Genomic DNA, 16899 nt, shown 5'->3' on the forward strand with positions numbered 1-16899 from the left:
TTCAGGATGAATAGACAATGAACCATCCACATCTAAAATGAGTGAATCAGGTGGCGCACCCACTCCCCTAAGAAAACAAGACACCTATGAACAACTCTTCAAATTAACCTTTAACTTGCTCCTTGAAACTAGGCTATCCAGTGGACAAAGTGTAAGTTTGCTATACAAGGAAGTAACTTAGAAATACCAACTGATTTATATCATGATGGGCTGGCCACAAAACAAGTCATAAAAAACAAGATAATGGTCTATGCCAGTAAAATCAAACCCGGAGGCAAAGCACCTTTCATTTTCCCTTTCAATTTAGCTTCGGGGTTCTGGAAGCTGCACTGGTTTAACAGTAAAAACATGACTAGAAAGTTACCCTGGATCAGTGGACCATATGCAGCATGCCACTGTGGTTAGTATTGTTCAATGAGGTTTGAGACTAGCTGGAGTGCCATTTGCATTTGCAATTACAACTATGCATTTCCTTCATGTGCCCACTGCTCTTGGATTTTCTCCCACGAAATACATACAAATATTTTAGTGATACTGTCCCTTCATTGTCTCTGACAAAGGTACTGACATTAAATTTCCAGCTGGTTTATGGGTGCTGAATAATGGCTACTCATTGCTCTATACAGGTAGGAGGATAAATACACAACCAAGTATTACACATTTTACAAATAAAGTGATTTCTCTTCTAGCAAAAGCAAAACTGAGAAGGACTGTAAAGCAGATATGCACATGAGCTCTTCCTAGAAGTGCGCTGTGCACGAAGTATGTGTGTGTAATAGTGAGAGGAACCACACACAGAGAGAACGTGAGTGCGTAGTGAGAGACTACAACTGTGGATATGCCTGAACGTGCCTTGATGTGCATACATGTGTGCATACAGTATATGTATATACAGTAGGTGTTTCATGTGTGTACTTGCACAGGACTGTTCATTCTTTGAGGTTAGCCAGAGTGGTTAGTGAATGAGTTCTGTTTTTTTGTCTTCCAGTAAGCCTTGTTTTCATTCTGATGCTCTGCATAAAAGTTCATGTACTTTAGATCGACAAATGACCGACGACCAAAGCAGAGACAGAAATGCACATTTCACTGCAGGAAAGCGTACAATTTTCCTTTAAAGTACAGTGAATTACTTATGGATTCAACTCATTTTAAAGCACAGTACTAGTGATATTTTTATAGTATTGGTAGGATGTTGTCCAGGTAACAGCTCTTCTTCTAAATCTAGTGTTGTGTGGATAGTCAGGATAGTTGGAAATTAATTTAACCAAAGAAATAAGTCTTCTCAGCATCCTGCCATTATTTCATTACCATAATTTTGTCTCTTGTTTCCCTGTAACTCCCAACTTATTTCTGGGGAAGTTTCCTGGAAAGAACCATGCAATTTGATGGGGACATATCAAAAAAACATATTGTTTTTATAATTAAGATTTTCCAGATTCATTGAATCTGTAAAACAAAAATATCTACAAAATAAAGTAGATAAATGAAATAGAAACATTTAAATACATTTTCGTCACTTAAGTTAGTGAACATGAACATTAATTCAACGGTTTCCTCAAAAGAAGCCACTAAAGGACAATTCAACTCTTCACATCAAATAAATGTTGGTAAAAATGTGAGACATTAACTTCATCAGTTAATAGCTTGTGATATATTGTACATTTCTGATCATTTTACTATCTAAGAAGGACATCAAGTCTCAGATGAGAGCCTATTAATTCTAAAACAAACATTCCTTGTTTTCAAGTAACCAGCAATCTAGAGATGGACATCCTGTCCACGTGCTCACACAGTGTGCTTCCTCACAATATGAGGATATTCCAACAGAGCTCTGGTGAACTGCATAAACAAACTGTAACACAGCGGGAAGCCACGAAAAACCTAAAGAGATTTTGCAAGTGACTCTACAGCTGTAACTGAAACAAGGAAATGGCTCAGATATACATGGCAGTCACCTGACAAACTAAACAATCACATCAACATTTCCACCCAGTCACACATGCCTCAGTGTCTTCTGTGCTGTCGCGCTTCAATGGTGCAGAGAAAACAAGAAATCCTGCTTTCTGACTGTAGGCAGACAGAGGAAAAATTGGGCATGGTCAGATTGCCATGGTGATGGGGGTGGGGGGTGGAGGAGTATAAAAAAGGGGGCTGAGTGCGAGGTGGTGGATTAGTCATGATGACCTCGTGACTTACGTTTTCTCTGCATGCCTCACATGGCAGAAACGCGGTGAAGACAGCTGAGAAAGCACAACACAAGCACGAAACATCCCTCTCTCACTTAAACAAGCACCGAAACATTCCATGTCCCAACTGCCAGGAAACCAAACTTGCTGCTCACGGATGTAACAATGGTGAAGGTTCTCATTTAGACTAAAGCAAATAAAAAAAATGACAACTTTGAAGCCACTCATTTCTAAATATATACATTGAGCCTGTTTTACACAACCAAGACTGCTGAACCCTTGTTGTTAGGAAGAGCAATATAATGGACAGACAGCCTGACACGGACGGATGGAAAACTAGGGAAACCCCACGTGAATCACAAAATCCATGCAGGGACTACATCACACATGAGCAGAATGACGCATCACTTTCTTTTACATGACAGCCTTCACATGTGCAGACTTCTTGATCTTGAAAAAAAAAAAATGTGTGTAGTTTTTGTGTCAACCCTTCAAACTGTTATTATTTGCGACTACAGCACATGTTAAAGCAACATTACGTCATTTTAAAAAAAAACTCTAAATAACCGCTTCACAGGCATTTTGATGGTACAGTGTCTTGTAACAGGGAAATGGTGTCTCTGTCTCAGACTTCCTATCGATTGTTGCGGCCATATGAAACTTCAGCGGGAGAGTAGGATCACATCGCTACATGTTCATTCTAAAATACAAGTTATCAAAACATATATATATTTTTTTATGTAACCTGTAAACCTTGGAATTTAATTTATAATAGTGGTGTCAATGGCAATTTCTACATAATGTTGCTTTAATAGAGATGTCTGGAAAGTAGATTTATACTGAGGGAGTTGATGAAGCCCAACTAAATCTGCATATTCGAAAAAGTCTCAAAATGAAAAATAAAAAGCTTGCAAATCACTGATATCACCTGGGAATGCACAGCGATTTTGTTGTAAATTTTAATATACACTCCTGTCCAGAACTTTTACGGTGCCAGCTACTTAACAATGTGTACCCGTAAGGACCTCACTTAATTTGGCAATATCTTGCTTTCACCTTAAATTGAAAAACATAGCCTGAGCTTTTATCAAACCCCCAGGCTGTACGACTCTGGAGCATCCTGCGCACAGCAGTTTAAGAGAAACACATCCTTCAATGTCAAATTGTACTATTGTAAGATAGTACTATTTTGATTGCAGAGGTTTACCTAACAAATGTCCTCCCCTTCTGCATTCAAATTAATTAAATGTAGAATGTATGAATGTTACACTGTGGTGTTGCAAATGATGCATTCAATGTATGAAATAATAGCACCATGAATTTTCTCGTCATTTGTCAGACCCTTCACTTCTACTCCCATTCATTAGCCAACAATGTGCCTCAGTGAGTTTATTTATAGAAAATAAACTGGTTCGGTGTATGTGTGTACTTTCAAACTGTAAGATGCTGTTTGAGTTTCTCTTTCAATTTAAAAGGGTCAACTCACAATAAGTACATTAAAAGAGATCTTTCTCGATTTGCAGATAGCAACAGTTTTGGTTTAATCTACAGGGATTATGAGAGATTTGTCTCTGAGGTGAATGGAATTTCATTTGTACAGTTCAAAGAACAAAGAAAACTAAACAGGAGCTAGCTTTTCTCTCCAAAAACAATGTCTTTGGATAATCCACAGACCTCACTGTAGTGTTTATTCAAACAACTAGAAGTGCAGTTCATTTAGATCTGCCCTGGTGGAGACTTAAAATAAAATGTCAACAACAGTTTAAATGTATATAACAAGATTTAACTATTCAGTAAAAAGCCCTAAAAATGCACAGTCAGCATAAGACATGCCTTCTCCCTTTACATTGATGTCAGACATTAACCACCCCCACTTCTTATTTACTGCTTTGGCCTTATGTTGAACCAAGAAACCCCCACAGCTCTGCCCTTTCTACTGTCACAGAGGCTCATCATAAGGCAGGATACTAGCAGGCTGTTTGCTAACCCGTGACTGCTCTTCTTTAGAGCTCATGATCACAGTATATTTTTAATATGTTTCCATAATGGCACTCATCAGCTCAAGTCAAATAGGCATCAGATTAGAAACTCACTGGTCTGTGTCATTACAGTCGAGTCTGCATATGATTTTAACTACAAGGAATTGGCTGGACGCACACAAAAGTGCACAGAAATAGAAAATGCAAATGATGAATAGAAAATCTCTGGAATAGTATGAGTGAGTAGAAGTGAAGCCTGCGGCTTTACATCAACGTTTAAGTTTAACAATATCCCATCTTGAAATTAATTTCCGGGGCTTATAGTGGCACACTTTGTGGACTCATTTCAAGCATGACTGAAAATTACAGGGAAACTCTGGGTTTATCTAACAGTGATTTTGGATTTCTGAAGATGCAGCGTGGACGTGTGGAGGAGTGTTAAATTACAGTGTCTTATTAATGACATGCCTTGACAGGAATGGGGCAGGTACTTCTACAGTTGTCTAGACAACACCGGCCTTTAATCAAGCTGCTCTCTGCTAAATTAAGAAGAGCTGAATACACATGAAACACAGGATGAAAGAAGAGGTGGGAGGCATGGTCCTTCCCTCTGATAAGAAGGTAAGAGAAAGAGAGGGACAGATAACTAGGCACCAGGGCTCTCACTTACGGGTGCTCCACCATCCAGTGGCCGTAAAAAAAAGAATCATCAACGACAATAAATAAAGAACATTTTGGGAGGGTAGCAAGATAGAAAAAATTCCAACTTCAACATTGCTATCGCGCACACACACTGAGACGAGCACACACAGCAAGAAAATGAAGATGCCACAGTGACAGATTAAAACAGTGTACTTGTGTACCACGGAAGAGACAGGAATAAACTCTCTGAGAGTGAGAAATGTTGGAAGTGCGAATTACTTTAAGGTAACATCTTCACATTGCTGTAATTCAGACGGCCGGTGTAAACTTAAATACACCAACATGTACACTAGATATATGAGACAAACCTGGGGGAAATCTCCATTCCTAGGAAGGTTGAGGGGAAAGTCCACATCAGGGAATCCAGAGTACATGTCCATGTGCACATCCGGCGTGGTGGTGGTAGTGCTGCTGTTCAAGTGGTATTGCCTGGAAGGGAGAGAATAGCTTCAGTTAGTTTAGTTATTTGTTTCACCGCTACCTGTTACCACATGTCATTTTGTTTGATTCACCCTCATCCCCCTTATAGCTGATAATCACACACACACAGCCTTCTATGACTGTGCCATAAGTAGCTTCAGTAGAGTAAACGAAAGGGGTACTGAGAGGATCCTCATGTGATCCAGTGGACAACCGGACCAGTCAGAAAAGATGATGATGTTTTCTGGCGATGGTAAATGAGTACTGTGACACTTATATATGATAGTCTCACACTGTTCTACTCGATCACACGACATAGAAATTCCAACACAAGCTTGAAACACTTTTGGTTTTGTTTGACGACAGTCTGAACATTTTATTATTATGTCCACAAATGAGTAACTGTAAAGATGAAATCCACATCTAGGTGTTTAAAACCAGCTAAGTAGCAATTTAAATTGTCAAACATACAAGTTTAGAGGATAGAGGGGGGAGAGAGAGAGAGACAGCAAGTGAGAAACATCGAGAGACAGTCAAGGTACAGGGAACAAATAACAAGTCCTACCCGCTTTGAAGATCCAAAATCTGCCTTTCACTAAAACCAACCATTCTCCTTGATCCCAGAGTTAACACTCGACACTGGTCCACGGACCTTGTACTCCCAACCTGAGCTGTTTTCACTTTCTTGCTGAGTAAAAGTCATCATAACGCAACGGCCAACTTTGCTGACAGTAATGGACTTGCACTTGAAGCGAAAGCAAAACTAAACCTGGGTTAAGGCAGAACTGGAACTGTACCGTCCCATGCTCCTCTCATCCAATCATATGCCAGGGCTCGGGCTCAGGGGGATTGAGCCCGGCCAAAGCTATTCACAGGATTTGGCTTGGTGTCCTCAACCACGGGCCAGAGATCAGTGGGACTGATTGATTTAAGTTCAAAACACACCAAGAGGATGAAAGGGCAGCCATTAGGCGGTGTATAGAAGCCTGTCTGTGAGAACATGGTTCCTGTGGGTTTTATTTTTTTGTTGAATTTGAACACTCAGCAAAATTCAATATATAAGCATGCATATATGTACATATTTTTTAGGAAGTGTTAGTTTTCAAAGTCATATTTTAAAAACCATATACATATATCACTAGGTTGCAATGTCACAATGTAACTGTAATTTTATTGGGTTATTACTGTGCAAATAAGCACATAATTTTATAAAAAATAAAATACATTTATATATGCAGTGGCTCTGTTTTGTAAAAAGCGACATGAACATTAAGCCTGAACATTGAAAAAAAAAGTAAATTACCATAATGAGTGGTGAATCTAAATTAGAAAAAAAATAAATAGGTAATAGGTCATACTGGTAGAGTCTGCTCATTTCTCAGAAAAGATAGCACTGTGATTGGTAACAATCAACCACACTGGAAATCCCCTTCTAGCCCTTCAGCCAGCAGTGATATGACAGTGATATTATTACAGCAGAAGTCTTGGCAGGCCCGCCGTCAGCTGCTTTCCAACAACACAAAGCTGGTAAGGGGCTGTCGTCCAAAGAAGCTGATTGACTAACTGTTTGTCTGCATGGAGCCGTCCCATACTACCTAGCTTGTAGCAGTTTACAGATCTTCATTCGATTCATGCTACTGTTTAACAACCTCTCATTGTAAGATAAAAAAAAAAATACTGACATGCAACAGTATCATTTTTAGACACAACAAAGATTCATGGCTATCTGACAACTGGGTAGTTTACTGATAACTGTTTTAGTAGTATGAAGTACTCTATGTTTCCAACGCGGTTCAGTCATAAAGTGTCATGCTCATTGGGTTTGCTTCAAAGCACAGTAATCTAGCATCGAGTCAACATCCTTTCAGCACACTAACACCTCAACTGCAGCTGAGCGGAAAAAAAAAAAAAAATTAACCCCAACTCCAAACTTTTCTTACGTTTATTAAGGAGCAACAAACAACTTACAATCTTTATACATTATAAATTGGAACCTGACCAATAATAGTGAGTAAAAAATTCCAATATCAATACATTTGCTGATAAACACACATTTTTTGCAGTAATCTCTCAAATGTGGTTATCAAATACATTAGACAAAGATAGGTAGTGGAGGCTTTTGGTAGTTGCCATGTTTGCTGTAGATGTTCAGTGTCTGCTTTATGTTTACCTTTTGCAAACTAGTCCATGCTTTGCTAGCAGTGCGCCCCCCCCCCCCCCCAATTACAAAAGTACTGGTACAAAATAAAATCACTGCACTGAAATGTGACTTTGAGAAGTATACATTAACCCAGGCATAACGTTCTGCATTGTAATTTTTTTTAGCAAAGGAGAAAAAAAGGACATTTCTGGAGGTGTTTTCATTGGCCTATACTGGCCAATAATATCAACCATCCAATAGACTGGTCAGGCTCTTACATAAATATATAGACTGATAGCTATCTTGTCCTTTTATTCAAGCAAGCAGCAGCCCTATGCCAAATTTTCTGCTGGTTAAATGGAATTCAACATTAGATTCACTGTGAAGAAACATAATCAGAATGACCCATCAGAATGATGATCAACAATATAATGGTCCTTCCACTTCAAGATAAAGATGTTTATCAGTGATGCCCTGAGACTACACAGTAAACAGTGACACACAACAGTAACCAACGGCTAAATTCCTTGGAAAAACTCTTCCTTCCAACCAGCATGATCATAGACATCAACAGTGTGCAATAAGTGAACTTTGAGTCATGGATAGCACTGGGAAACATTCCAATATGGGTGGACCTGTAAAGGGCTAGCCACAACAGGGCATGGGAATCAGATTTTCGGTCCACATATTTGATTTGGCTCAGGTTGTTTTTTTTTTTTTTCTTTCTTTTTTTTACACAGGAAGCCCTTATGACGTAACCTTGCCCATTTACGGTCGCTTAAGCAATTTGGGAATTTACGATTGTACAATGTTTTGCAGTTTGGATATCAAAGAGCTCACCTTAATTCACTGCATTCACAATAAAAATGTGAAATAAACTAGTTGTGATGTTTTTGCAGCAAATCTTAGAATTGTAATTTATAGAGGGGAAATAATGTTCATACTAAAGAAATATAATGTAGTCCTAACATAAAGAGCTATGTTAACTTTAAATACTGCAAACAAACTGAGCCTTCATTGTTGATAAATAACAGAAAAAAAACAAGACATAAAAATAGAAGCAGATCAGTGGTCTGGTTCTTATTTTTCTGTCATAAACAAACACCAAGACTCAGCTGTGTGGGTATGACCCAACCAGACACTACCACAAACTGTTATTGCTGTTTGCTAAAAAGATTCAAAACAGTTGGCCTTTTTCCCCTCTTCAAATTGTTTGTTAAAGCTGAATTAAAGCTTGACAGGCAACACCAACATAGTTTAGGTAGTTCATCAACAATAACCAGCGTAGGGCTTTTTTTTTTTTTTCACTACAATACAGGGTAATGTGTACAGTGTGGCGTGTAAGTAGAAATCATGTACAACCTCATAGACATAATGGGGTCAGGCTCTAATTGACATATACACAGCCTCCCAAATGCAGTGCTATTCAGTTCTAAGGTCCTGCAGCAAAAACTAATAGTGGGAAGTTTAAAGGAAGAATTTGCAGGATTATCCTTCATAAAAACACCCAAAAGTGGGTGGCAGTGTCTGCATCTGCAGTAGGGCCTTGCCTCTGCCTGCGTTTTCTAATTTAGCTGTGTTTTGGACATTTCTGGCCATCAACCTTTCGACAGTTGAGTTTACAAAGTGTCATAAATATGCTGATACATATTACGGACATGAATAACAGAAACAGAAGGGGTCAGCTTTCTTTTGTTGTTTCATGCCATAGCACCCACAGGCTGCAACACGTATTGCCTTGCAAAGCTCTAGCTGAACATGTCCATGTGCATCGGCATAATTATGACACAGAACACATTTCTGTATTGACACAATGTTTGTTTGCTACTGCAGCCAAGGAATTGCTTGAAATGCGTGGCTTGATATCGCCCCTTTGAGGACTGACTTTTGTTACCTCCACCTGTACGTTAGAGCACAGGTTGAGTATGTTCACTGGTGACACCTTTGTGCCTGCAGTGCCAGGCACAGTAATTTTTTGCATTTGCACACTTGCTTGGACCAGCTGTCTGGCCTATGACTGTGTCTTCTGGGCTCCCTTGCCTGCCCTTTTTTTTTTTTTTTTTTTTTTAAAGAAAGTTGACATCTCAGCTTGTGCTCTGTATTATCGCCAATTTAGCTGGTTAGGGCACATCCATTATCTGTCATTTTGTTTAATTCCACTTTCCATTTTCATTGTACTTTCATTGTGAATCTGACCCACTATCTGTTGATCTTCAATTTATTGTAGTGTCTCTCTTTCCAGCCACCTGAAAGCGTCAACTATCTGTTCCATTAGCAGTCTCGAATTGATGACGCTCACTATCAAGCCACAATCGTACAAGGCAGAGCAGCTGGTTAAATTTTGGGGAACCAGCACCAAAGTAACCACAGAAACCTCCATGCTTCTGTCATCATCACTCTCTGCACTTGTTTTGTTTTTTTACTGGCAGAATAAGAAGCATTTATCAGGTTTGGATTGCATTACGTTGGATAGAAGTTGCTGTTTTGATGTCTATGCCCCTACAGTCAGTTTTTATCACTATTCATAGGAACAGTTTCTGTTGTGCTGAAGTGAGTGATGCACGTCAGTCAGTGCATTGATCTTTGCAGTCAGGTCGCTGGCCCATTCACATTTTTTCCTCACTGGTGGTGCCATGTGATCTATTCCCTCCCCTGCTGATTCTCAATGGCCATGTGAGCGGACAGTGAAGGGGTTTCAAGTTCAATCAATTACATCCTGACTGTGCAGTGCAAGTCAGTCTTTTTTTTTTTTTTTTTTAATGGCTTTATTGATAGGTCAGCTGAAGATATGACAGGAAACAGGGGGAGAGAGAGGGGGAATGACACGCAGCAAAGGGACCCAGGCCGGGAGTCGAACCCAGGTCCGCTGCAGAGCCTCGGCACATGGGACGCGCGCTCTACCAACTGAGCTAACAGCGCCCCGCAAGTCAGTCTTACTAAGCAGCCGCCTGCTCTGCAGCCAGTAGATCATGAAAGAAAGGAGAAGCGAATCCAGCGTCCTGTGATAAAGAGCCTAACCAAATATCAGACGCACTGGGCTGAGTGAAGAAAGCAGGACCAGGAAGAGATGCGAAAACTGATGCTGTAAGACCTCTGTGCTGATCAAACTGAGAGCAGAGACAAAAGACTGAGAGCTGCAGCAAAAAAGTTACAAAGGGTGACGTCATAGTTCAAGTCTGTCAGCCAGGTCACTCTGGGACAAAACATGTATTGACAGAGAATTATGATGAATTTATACCTTCTCAAAACAAAAGGTATTGTTCTTGCAAGATGAGGGCCTTTACAACACAGTATTAAATTCCCAATAAGATATTCAATAAATCACACCATTCTTGCAGTAAACCACAGAAACACTCTGACTTTGATCACAATATTTGCACACTGTAGGATCAAGCAAGAGGGACATGATGGTCTTGTAAATCCAGCTTGATGGTAGAAATTGTTATTCTGAGTAAACCTGAAAACCATACACCATGCACTCACGTCATCTGATGCTCCAACTTTCACAAAAACAATGCACAGACAGCAATAACAATAAAAAAACACTATCACTTGAGCAAACACCTTCCAAGTTGGGGCTAGTAAGACAGGTTTCGTGATGACTAACTAAGTCATTTCAGATGTTTTGCCACTAAGAGCATGACATCTTATTTCATCTAAGTCCGTATCCAGTGAATCAAAACAGATACTACAAAATACTGCAAACTCCAAGCTGATGTTAATGATCTTTAAAGACATTGACAGTTGCCATGGTTGGGTTTTATGACGCAAGAAAAGAAACCTGTTTTACAACTCTTGCTGTGAGTCATCACATTATCAAGATTCAACTATAAGATGTATACTGCCCAGCCCTAATACAGTTACACTTTTATACAGAAATCCCATCAACTCATTTGAGAATACTCTTACAGTTAATACATGTCTGCTACCCACCAGAATGACACACTACTTATCAGTTTAATCTCTCTATTGGTAGATGCATTTGCACCTATTTCTATTGTGTTTTTTTTTCAGTCTACTGACCACTCAGTACACATTCATACACTGATGGCAGAGGCTGCCATGAAAGGTGCAAACTGCTCATCAGGAGCAATTTGGGGTTTGCTTAAGGTTACTTCGACATGCAGCAGAGTACTGCAGCTACTTCTGTTCTATTGACATGCTCCTTACGGTAAACGGCTGGTGTACACAAGATGTTGCATAGTCTTTGAATTACACATTCTCTCTTTCTCACTCACTCACTCTCTCACACACACACACACATACACACATACACACCTTTGGGGGAGGAAAGAGACAAACACCTCTCATTTAGCGATGAGGTCATAAAAACCGAGCAGAGTTGCAAGATGTCAAGATTAACTCCCTGCAGTAGGGCTGCCACCAGGCCACCCGCAACAGGAAATGAGGGAGGTCTGACAGAGGAGACCATCCCAAATGACTGGAGGTGGTGGAGTCGTGTCTTGTTAGAACTGATGTATTGTCCGGATTGTGTTACGTCACCCTGGGTGATAGGGTCCAATGATATTTAATAACTCATGATCAATTAATTTAAGATTTGAATAACAAGCGTCTGAATTACTTTAGTTTCTGTTAAGACAATTTTAAATGTCATGTTGATGAAGGTTCTCAGTCATCCAGGTCATGGAAATTGTTTTAAATGTCATGTATTTCATCAGAAGGTTGAAACATTTACAACATTATGATGCAGTCACATTATTTCATTACTGTAATTTGCTCTGCTATTATTGCTGCCTATGGCTTTCTTCTGCTTTTACTGCAACTGACATCACAATTGTTGTTGTTTTTTTTTTTAATATTCTTTTGGCATTTTATGGCTTTATTGATAGATAAGCTGAAGAGGTGACAGGGAACAGGATGAGAAAGAGGGTGAGAGACACACAGCAAAGGGCCCCAAGCCAGGAGTCAAACCTGAGTCTGCTGCAGGACAATGCCTCTGTACATGGGACGCCTGCTTTACCAACTGAGCTTAACAGCACCACCAATTGTTGTTTAAAACTTACTTCTTCATTCTTGATATAAGGTTGCCAACTTTACACCTGGCCAGGGACTACAGCTAACAGCTAGCCACTTGTCTAATTCTGGCATTTTTACAGTAATTTTCATTAACATGCTCTGTCCCTGGGAAATACATACAAAAAAATACAAAAATAAAGGAAGTGAGTCTGTTTGCCATGTGAATGTGGCTGTCTTGGGCAATAATGGATTATTCCAATACACACACAAGCAAAATAATTATATTGCACATTCAAATCAAATGCCACACACATAACACCTACATATAAGTGTAAAATACTTGAGAGTCCCGGGACATTTTGTTCGCTTGTATGTGAAACTCCAGTGGGTAGTTATAGCCCAATTTGAACCGTTAACATTCACCAACCTAAATCCACAGCCTCCTGTGAATACTGAAAAGAATATGTTGTTATGGAACAATCTCAGCCAACATGTATAAACAAGTATTTTCACTCTTCCAGCTGATATGCTGTCATTCGCAAATCATAATAATGCACAGTATTGTATTGACTTACTGGTTTCCGGATTGCATAGGGCAGTGAATGCTGTATCCAGCCTGCTGAGGGAAAGATCCCCAAGAACCAGAGGAGGCGTATATTGAACTCTGAAACAAACAAAATGAAAATCCATCATGCTACAAAGAAAGCATAAAAATACAACACTGAACATCTGAACTGCTGTAGAGCATGTGACAGTTAAAGGTGTCAGTAAAAAAATGTAAAAGTACATTTACTATTGTTTATGTTTCAAAATATAGTGAAAGATAGAGCTACTACCGCCATGACACCAGTGCATTCTGTCAGGCACAATTGTGAAAACTATGTATGTTGTGTTGGTGAACATCAAAGCCACAACTTCTGCAGAAAACAGAACATATGTTGAATTTCTGGTACAATGTATTAGAATAAGCCCTTGAATTGTCAGTTTAGCAAATCACAAGAATCACATTTTCAGTACTTATCCCATGTCGAATTTTGACATGCAGATAGTTTCAGTTTTGTGAGCTGAGGTTTTCTCTGAAAATTCTCTGGAAATTCTCTGGAAATTCTGTGACTAACCCCCTAGTGTGACATTAATGGAATTTTATAGCAGTGCTCAAAGATTTGTTAAGGGATCACTTCCAATGAGAACTGAAAACTGAACAAAATGATTTAAATATAGTGCATAACATAACTGCCAGAGTCCAGATACCATGCCTAGATCCATGAGTGATGTGTGGGGAAATGTGGCAGGTGTGAATCATTAATATTTGCACTCATCTACACAGGAACTGCAAATAATTCCTAATTCTGGACATTAATACCACACGCAGGATGCGCGATAGCAGCGAGTGGAAGTTTAAAGAAAAGCAGCAATATTAGCAGTAGTACTAAAGTGGTAATTTTGAAACATTATTTGACATCTCAAAAAGTTAGCTAACAAAAAGGAAGCGTGAAAAAAAATGGAAACGCTTTTTTATACATAGTGCAGGCACATAAATACGAACACAAGAACCCATGCAAATTGACTGAATATGCATATGGTGTCTATAAATGCAAATAAACTTGTACAGCATACCTCCATATTAGGGGAGGCCACAGAGAACAAGCTGCTGTCCAGCTGAGGGCCTTCTGGATGCAGGTAGTTCTCCCCGTCCATGGCCAGCGCTGAGGGGAGGATGGGCATCAGACCACAGCGTCACACATGACCACCAGCTGACTTAGGCTACGCACCCTCCGACCACCAACCTGTGTGCTGGCTGTGTCCGAGATAGTACTTCTAACAAAGGCAAACACTCTCCATGACCTGAGGAGGATGGCAGATGTGGATGGATAGAGAGAGAAGAGGAAAAGAGACATTAGAAGAGCTACAGAGAACTTTTCAAAGAAACACGGTCATCAATTATACATCAACATGTTTTATGTGTATAAAATCATTCTGGAAACATATAAGTGATTTAAGTTTAGGGGAGCTACAAAAGCAATATTACCAGTAAATATCAAAGTATGACTAATCTTAATTCTTCTGCAGCACATCCTAATTAATACTTTAACTGTAACATTGGTCCACAGTGAAAAAGAGGACACAAGAACATTTCATGTTAACTCAATAATGTGGGTTGAATTTAAAATACTGTATAATATGTTAAACAAACAATAAACATAGAACAAACAAAACATGACAAATAATCATTATATAATCTTAAACAGATACAGAATATAATAAACACAACAGATACAGAATAAAATAAAATGAGAACATATTTTTGACGGTGTTTGTTCAGCCGATATAATACATCTTCATTTCAAGACTGCTTCTGTCACCACACAAACTGAATTTACATCTTATTCAAACTGTAGTGTCAGCTCATATTTATTGAGTGGCAGCCCTCATTAGCTGGTTGTCATTTGACATCCCTGAAGGTTCAGCGAGGACCGATTAAAATCAAGGCAGGAGGTCCACAAAAGCGCGAGCAGGTCTATTCGAAGAGACAGGGACTGATTATAAAATTGTATAATAAGTAAGTGGTATATGACATAATATTCAGTTTTTGACTGGTGCAACTTGCTCTGTGTTGGTACAGATAGTTTTACGTTGTGTTATTTTACACAGTGAAAAACTAGACTAAATATTGACACATTTAAATGGCCAGTGTGTGTATGTGTGTGTGTTTTACAGCTCAAGCTGGACACAGCTGATATAATGACAGGTAATACAGGCTCGACCAGACTGTCTGAACACAGGCAGGCTTCCTGCAATGCTAATAAGCTCCCTATTCCTGTCTCTCTTGTTCCTTCTCTCTCACACACACACACACACACACAAACATATATATTATAAATTATATCATGTTTATATATATACACATTTTAGAAATTGAAATATATGTAAAAGCAGGTTGCACTAGTGGTTACAAATGTAATGATTTTTGTACCAGCAGGGTACTCCTGTTTTTGACATCCAGGCTGCAGATGTCTCTTTCGTCAGTCTGAATAAATTAGACACGCTACCCAAAAACTAGGAAACTGACCACAGCGACCTACTTTCTTCTGATATGGTTTCACACAGACACCAAACAAGTCTGAGTAAAAGGCTGGCAGCTTGTCCTTCTGCTGCTTTACACTCAGGTATTATGACAAATTTGAAATAATGTGAAGTCAGATTTAGCACACTATCACTATCAAGTTATATGTGCTTAGACAAAAGACCGGCTTCTCTGGGGTTATATGTGAACACAAATCGTAAACTACTAATTCCAAACGCATTATGTGAGCAAAAATAAATTATATGTTGCTTGCAGGCTGAAAGATTAACAAATATCCCACAAATATGACTAGTTTGGGTGCTCAATTATTCCAAGCTCTAAGCACTCCATAATGCATGTCTGTGTAGTGTCAGCAACACTCCCTTGCCCCAAACTAATCAAACTGTTACCTCCTTGCCCCTTTCCAGTTTGCCCCCCCAATCAGGAACAGGCCAGACGTGTTCAGTGGGGACAAAGCTGAGGCAATAAATCCTAATAGAGTTTATGAGGGTCTAAATAAGAGTGCCTTTGTGTGTCTGAGTGTGTGTGTGACCTGACCCAACATATTCACCACTAGCATAGCCAACACACACAAAGAGAGGCCATTTTATCCTCAGGCTGCTTATGTGATACTGTCTGGATAAAGGTGAAGCAAAAGTGGGGAAGCCGCAAATAACCAACTGCCAAACTTTCTTGGCCAAAGGATATTACGTATTTTCTGAATATGTATTGAAAGCTTCCAGCCTCTAAGGTCCAGATGAAGGCAGGGACAGGAAAGCGAGGCAGCTTGGGGCAGTTTGGGAGTGTGTCTTGAGAGCCTTGTGAGGCCTCTTTTGGTGTTGCAGAATTGTGCTCAATGCAACACCCTAAGGACGCAGAAAGCTTGGACGCATCAAATGTTCTAATGCATCCTGCCAGTTCATCTGGGTCAGAGGTCTTGGCATATTTCCTACACATCTTTCAACCCATCACGCAAGTCAAATGCACATTTGTATTCCATTTAAATGGGCCAACGTACCGTGTCTGACCTGGGCCCACACCACCTTTAAATCTAGGCCGTCACACTGTTCAACATGTAGGCAGTGGGCTACGCAACTGCTATAACAACAGTGAGAGGAAGAGAAAGTGTGCATATAAGTGGATGAGCAAGAGTGAGAAACTAAACTGAAACCTATTTTTTTGTTTATTTAGCATAATTCAGTGTTATTCCATTGAATTCCGTGGTTCTGAAATAAAGTGTATGAAACTATAGTTGTAGATTCAAGTCTCTGAATGATTTAATGCAGGGATTATTTTGTAACTAGTAAAGTACAGTTTGTCATAAACACGATTCCAGTATTAAAGAGCTATTTGAGGAACTTGAAATCAGCAATATATTGGTGTATATCAGCTATAAAAGTACATTCCTCAGCCAAAAAATCTGAACAGCTC

At 39.5% G+C, this 16899-nt stretch overlaps 1 protein-coding gene across 3 annotated transcripts in view; it reads right to left on the minus strand.

Annotated features, from left to right (window-relative positions):
- Positions 1-16899, minus strand: part of sbno2b (strawberry notch homolog 2b) — a 61328-nt gene that overhangs the window by 33191 nt on the left and 11238 nt on the right. For 2 of the 3 annotated variants that reach the window (XM_030432978.1, XM_030432977.1), the window contains exons 2-4: positions 14022-14249; positions 12980-13068; positions 5176-5296 (exon numbers count right to left, since the gene is read on the minus strand). In XM_030432978.1, coding sequence (XP_030288838.1) covers positions 5176-5296; positions 12980-13068; positions 14022-14129 — 318 coding nt within the window. In that variant the 5' untranslated portion in view covers positions 14130-14249. Of the gene's footprint in view, positions 1-5175; positions 5297-5852; positions 5970-12979; positions 13069-14021; positions 14250-16899 lie in introns of those variants that run through there. The other variant, XM_030432979.1, reaches the window with a different exon arrangement.

This window comes from Sparus aurata, chromosome 11, assembly GCF_900880675.1.
Source record: "Sparus aurata chromosome 11, fSpaAur1.1, whole genome shotgun sequence".
NCBI classification, from domain to species: Eukaryota; Metazoa; Chordata; class Actinopteri; order Spariformes; family Sparidae; genus Sparus; species Sparus aurata.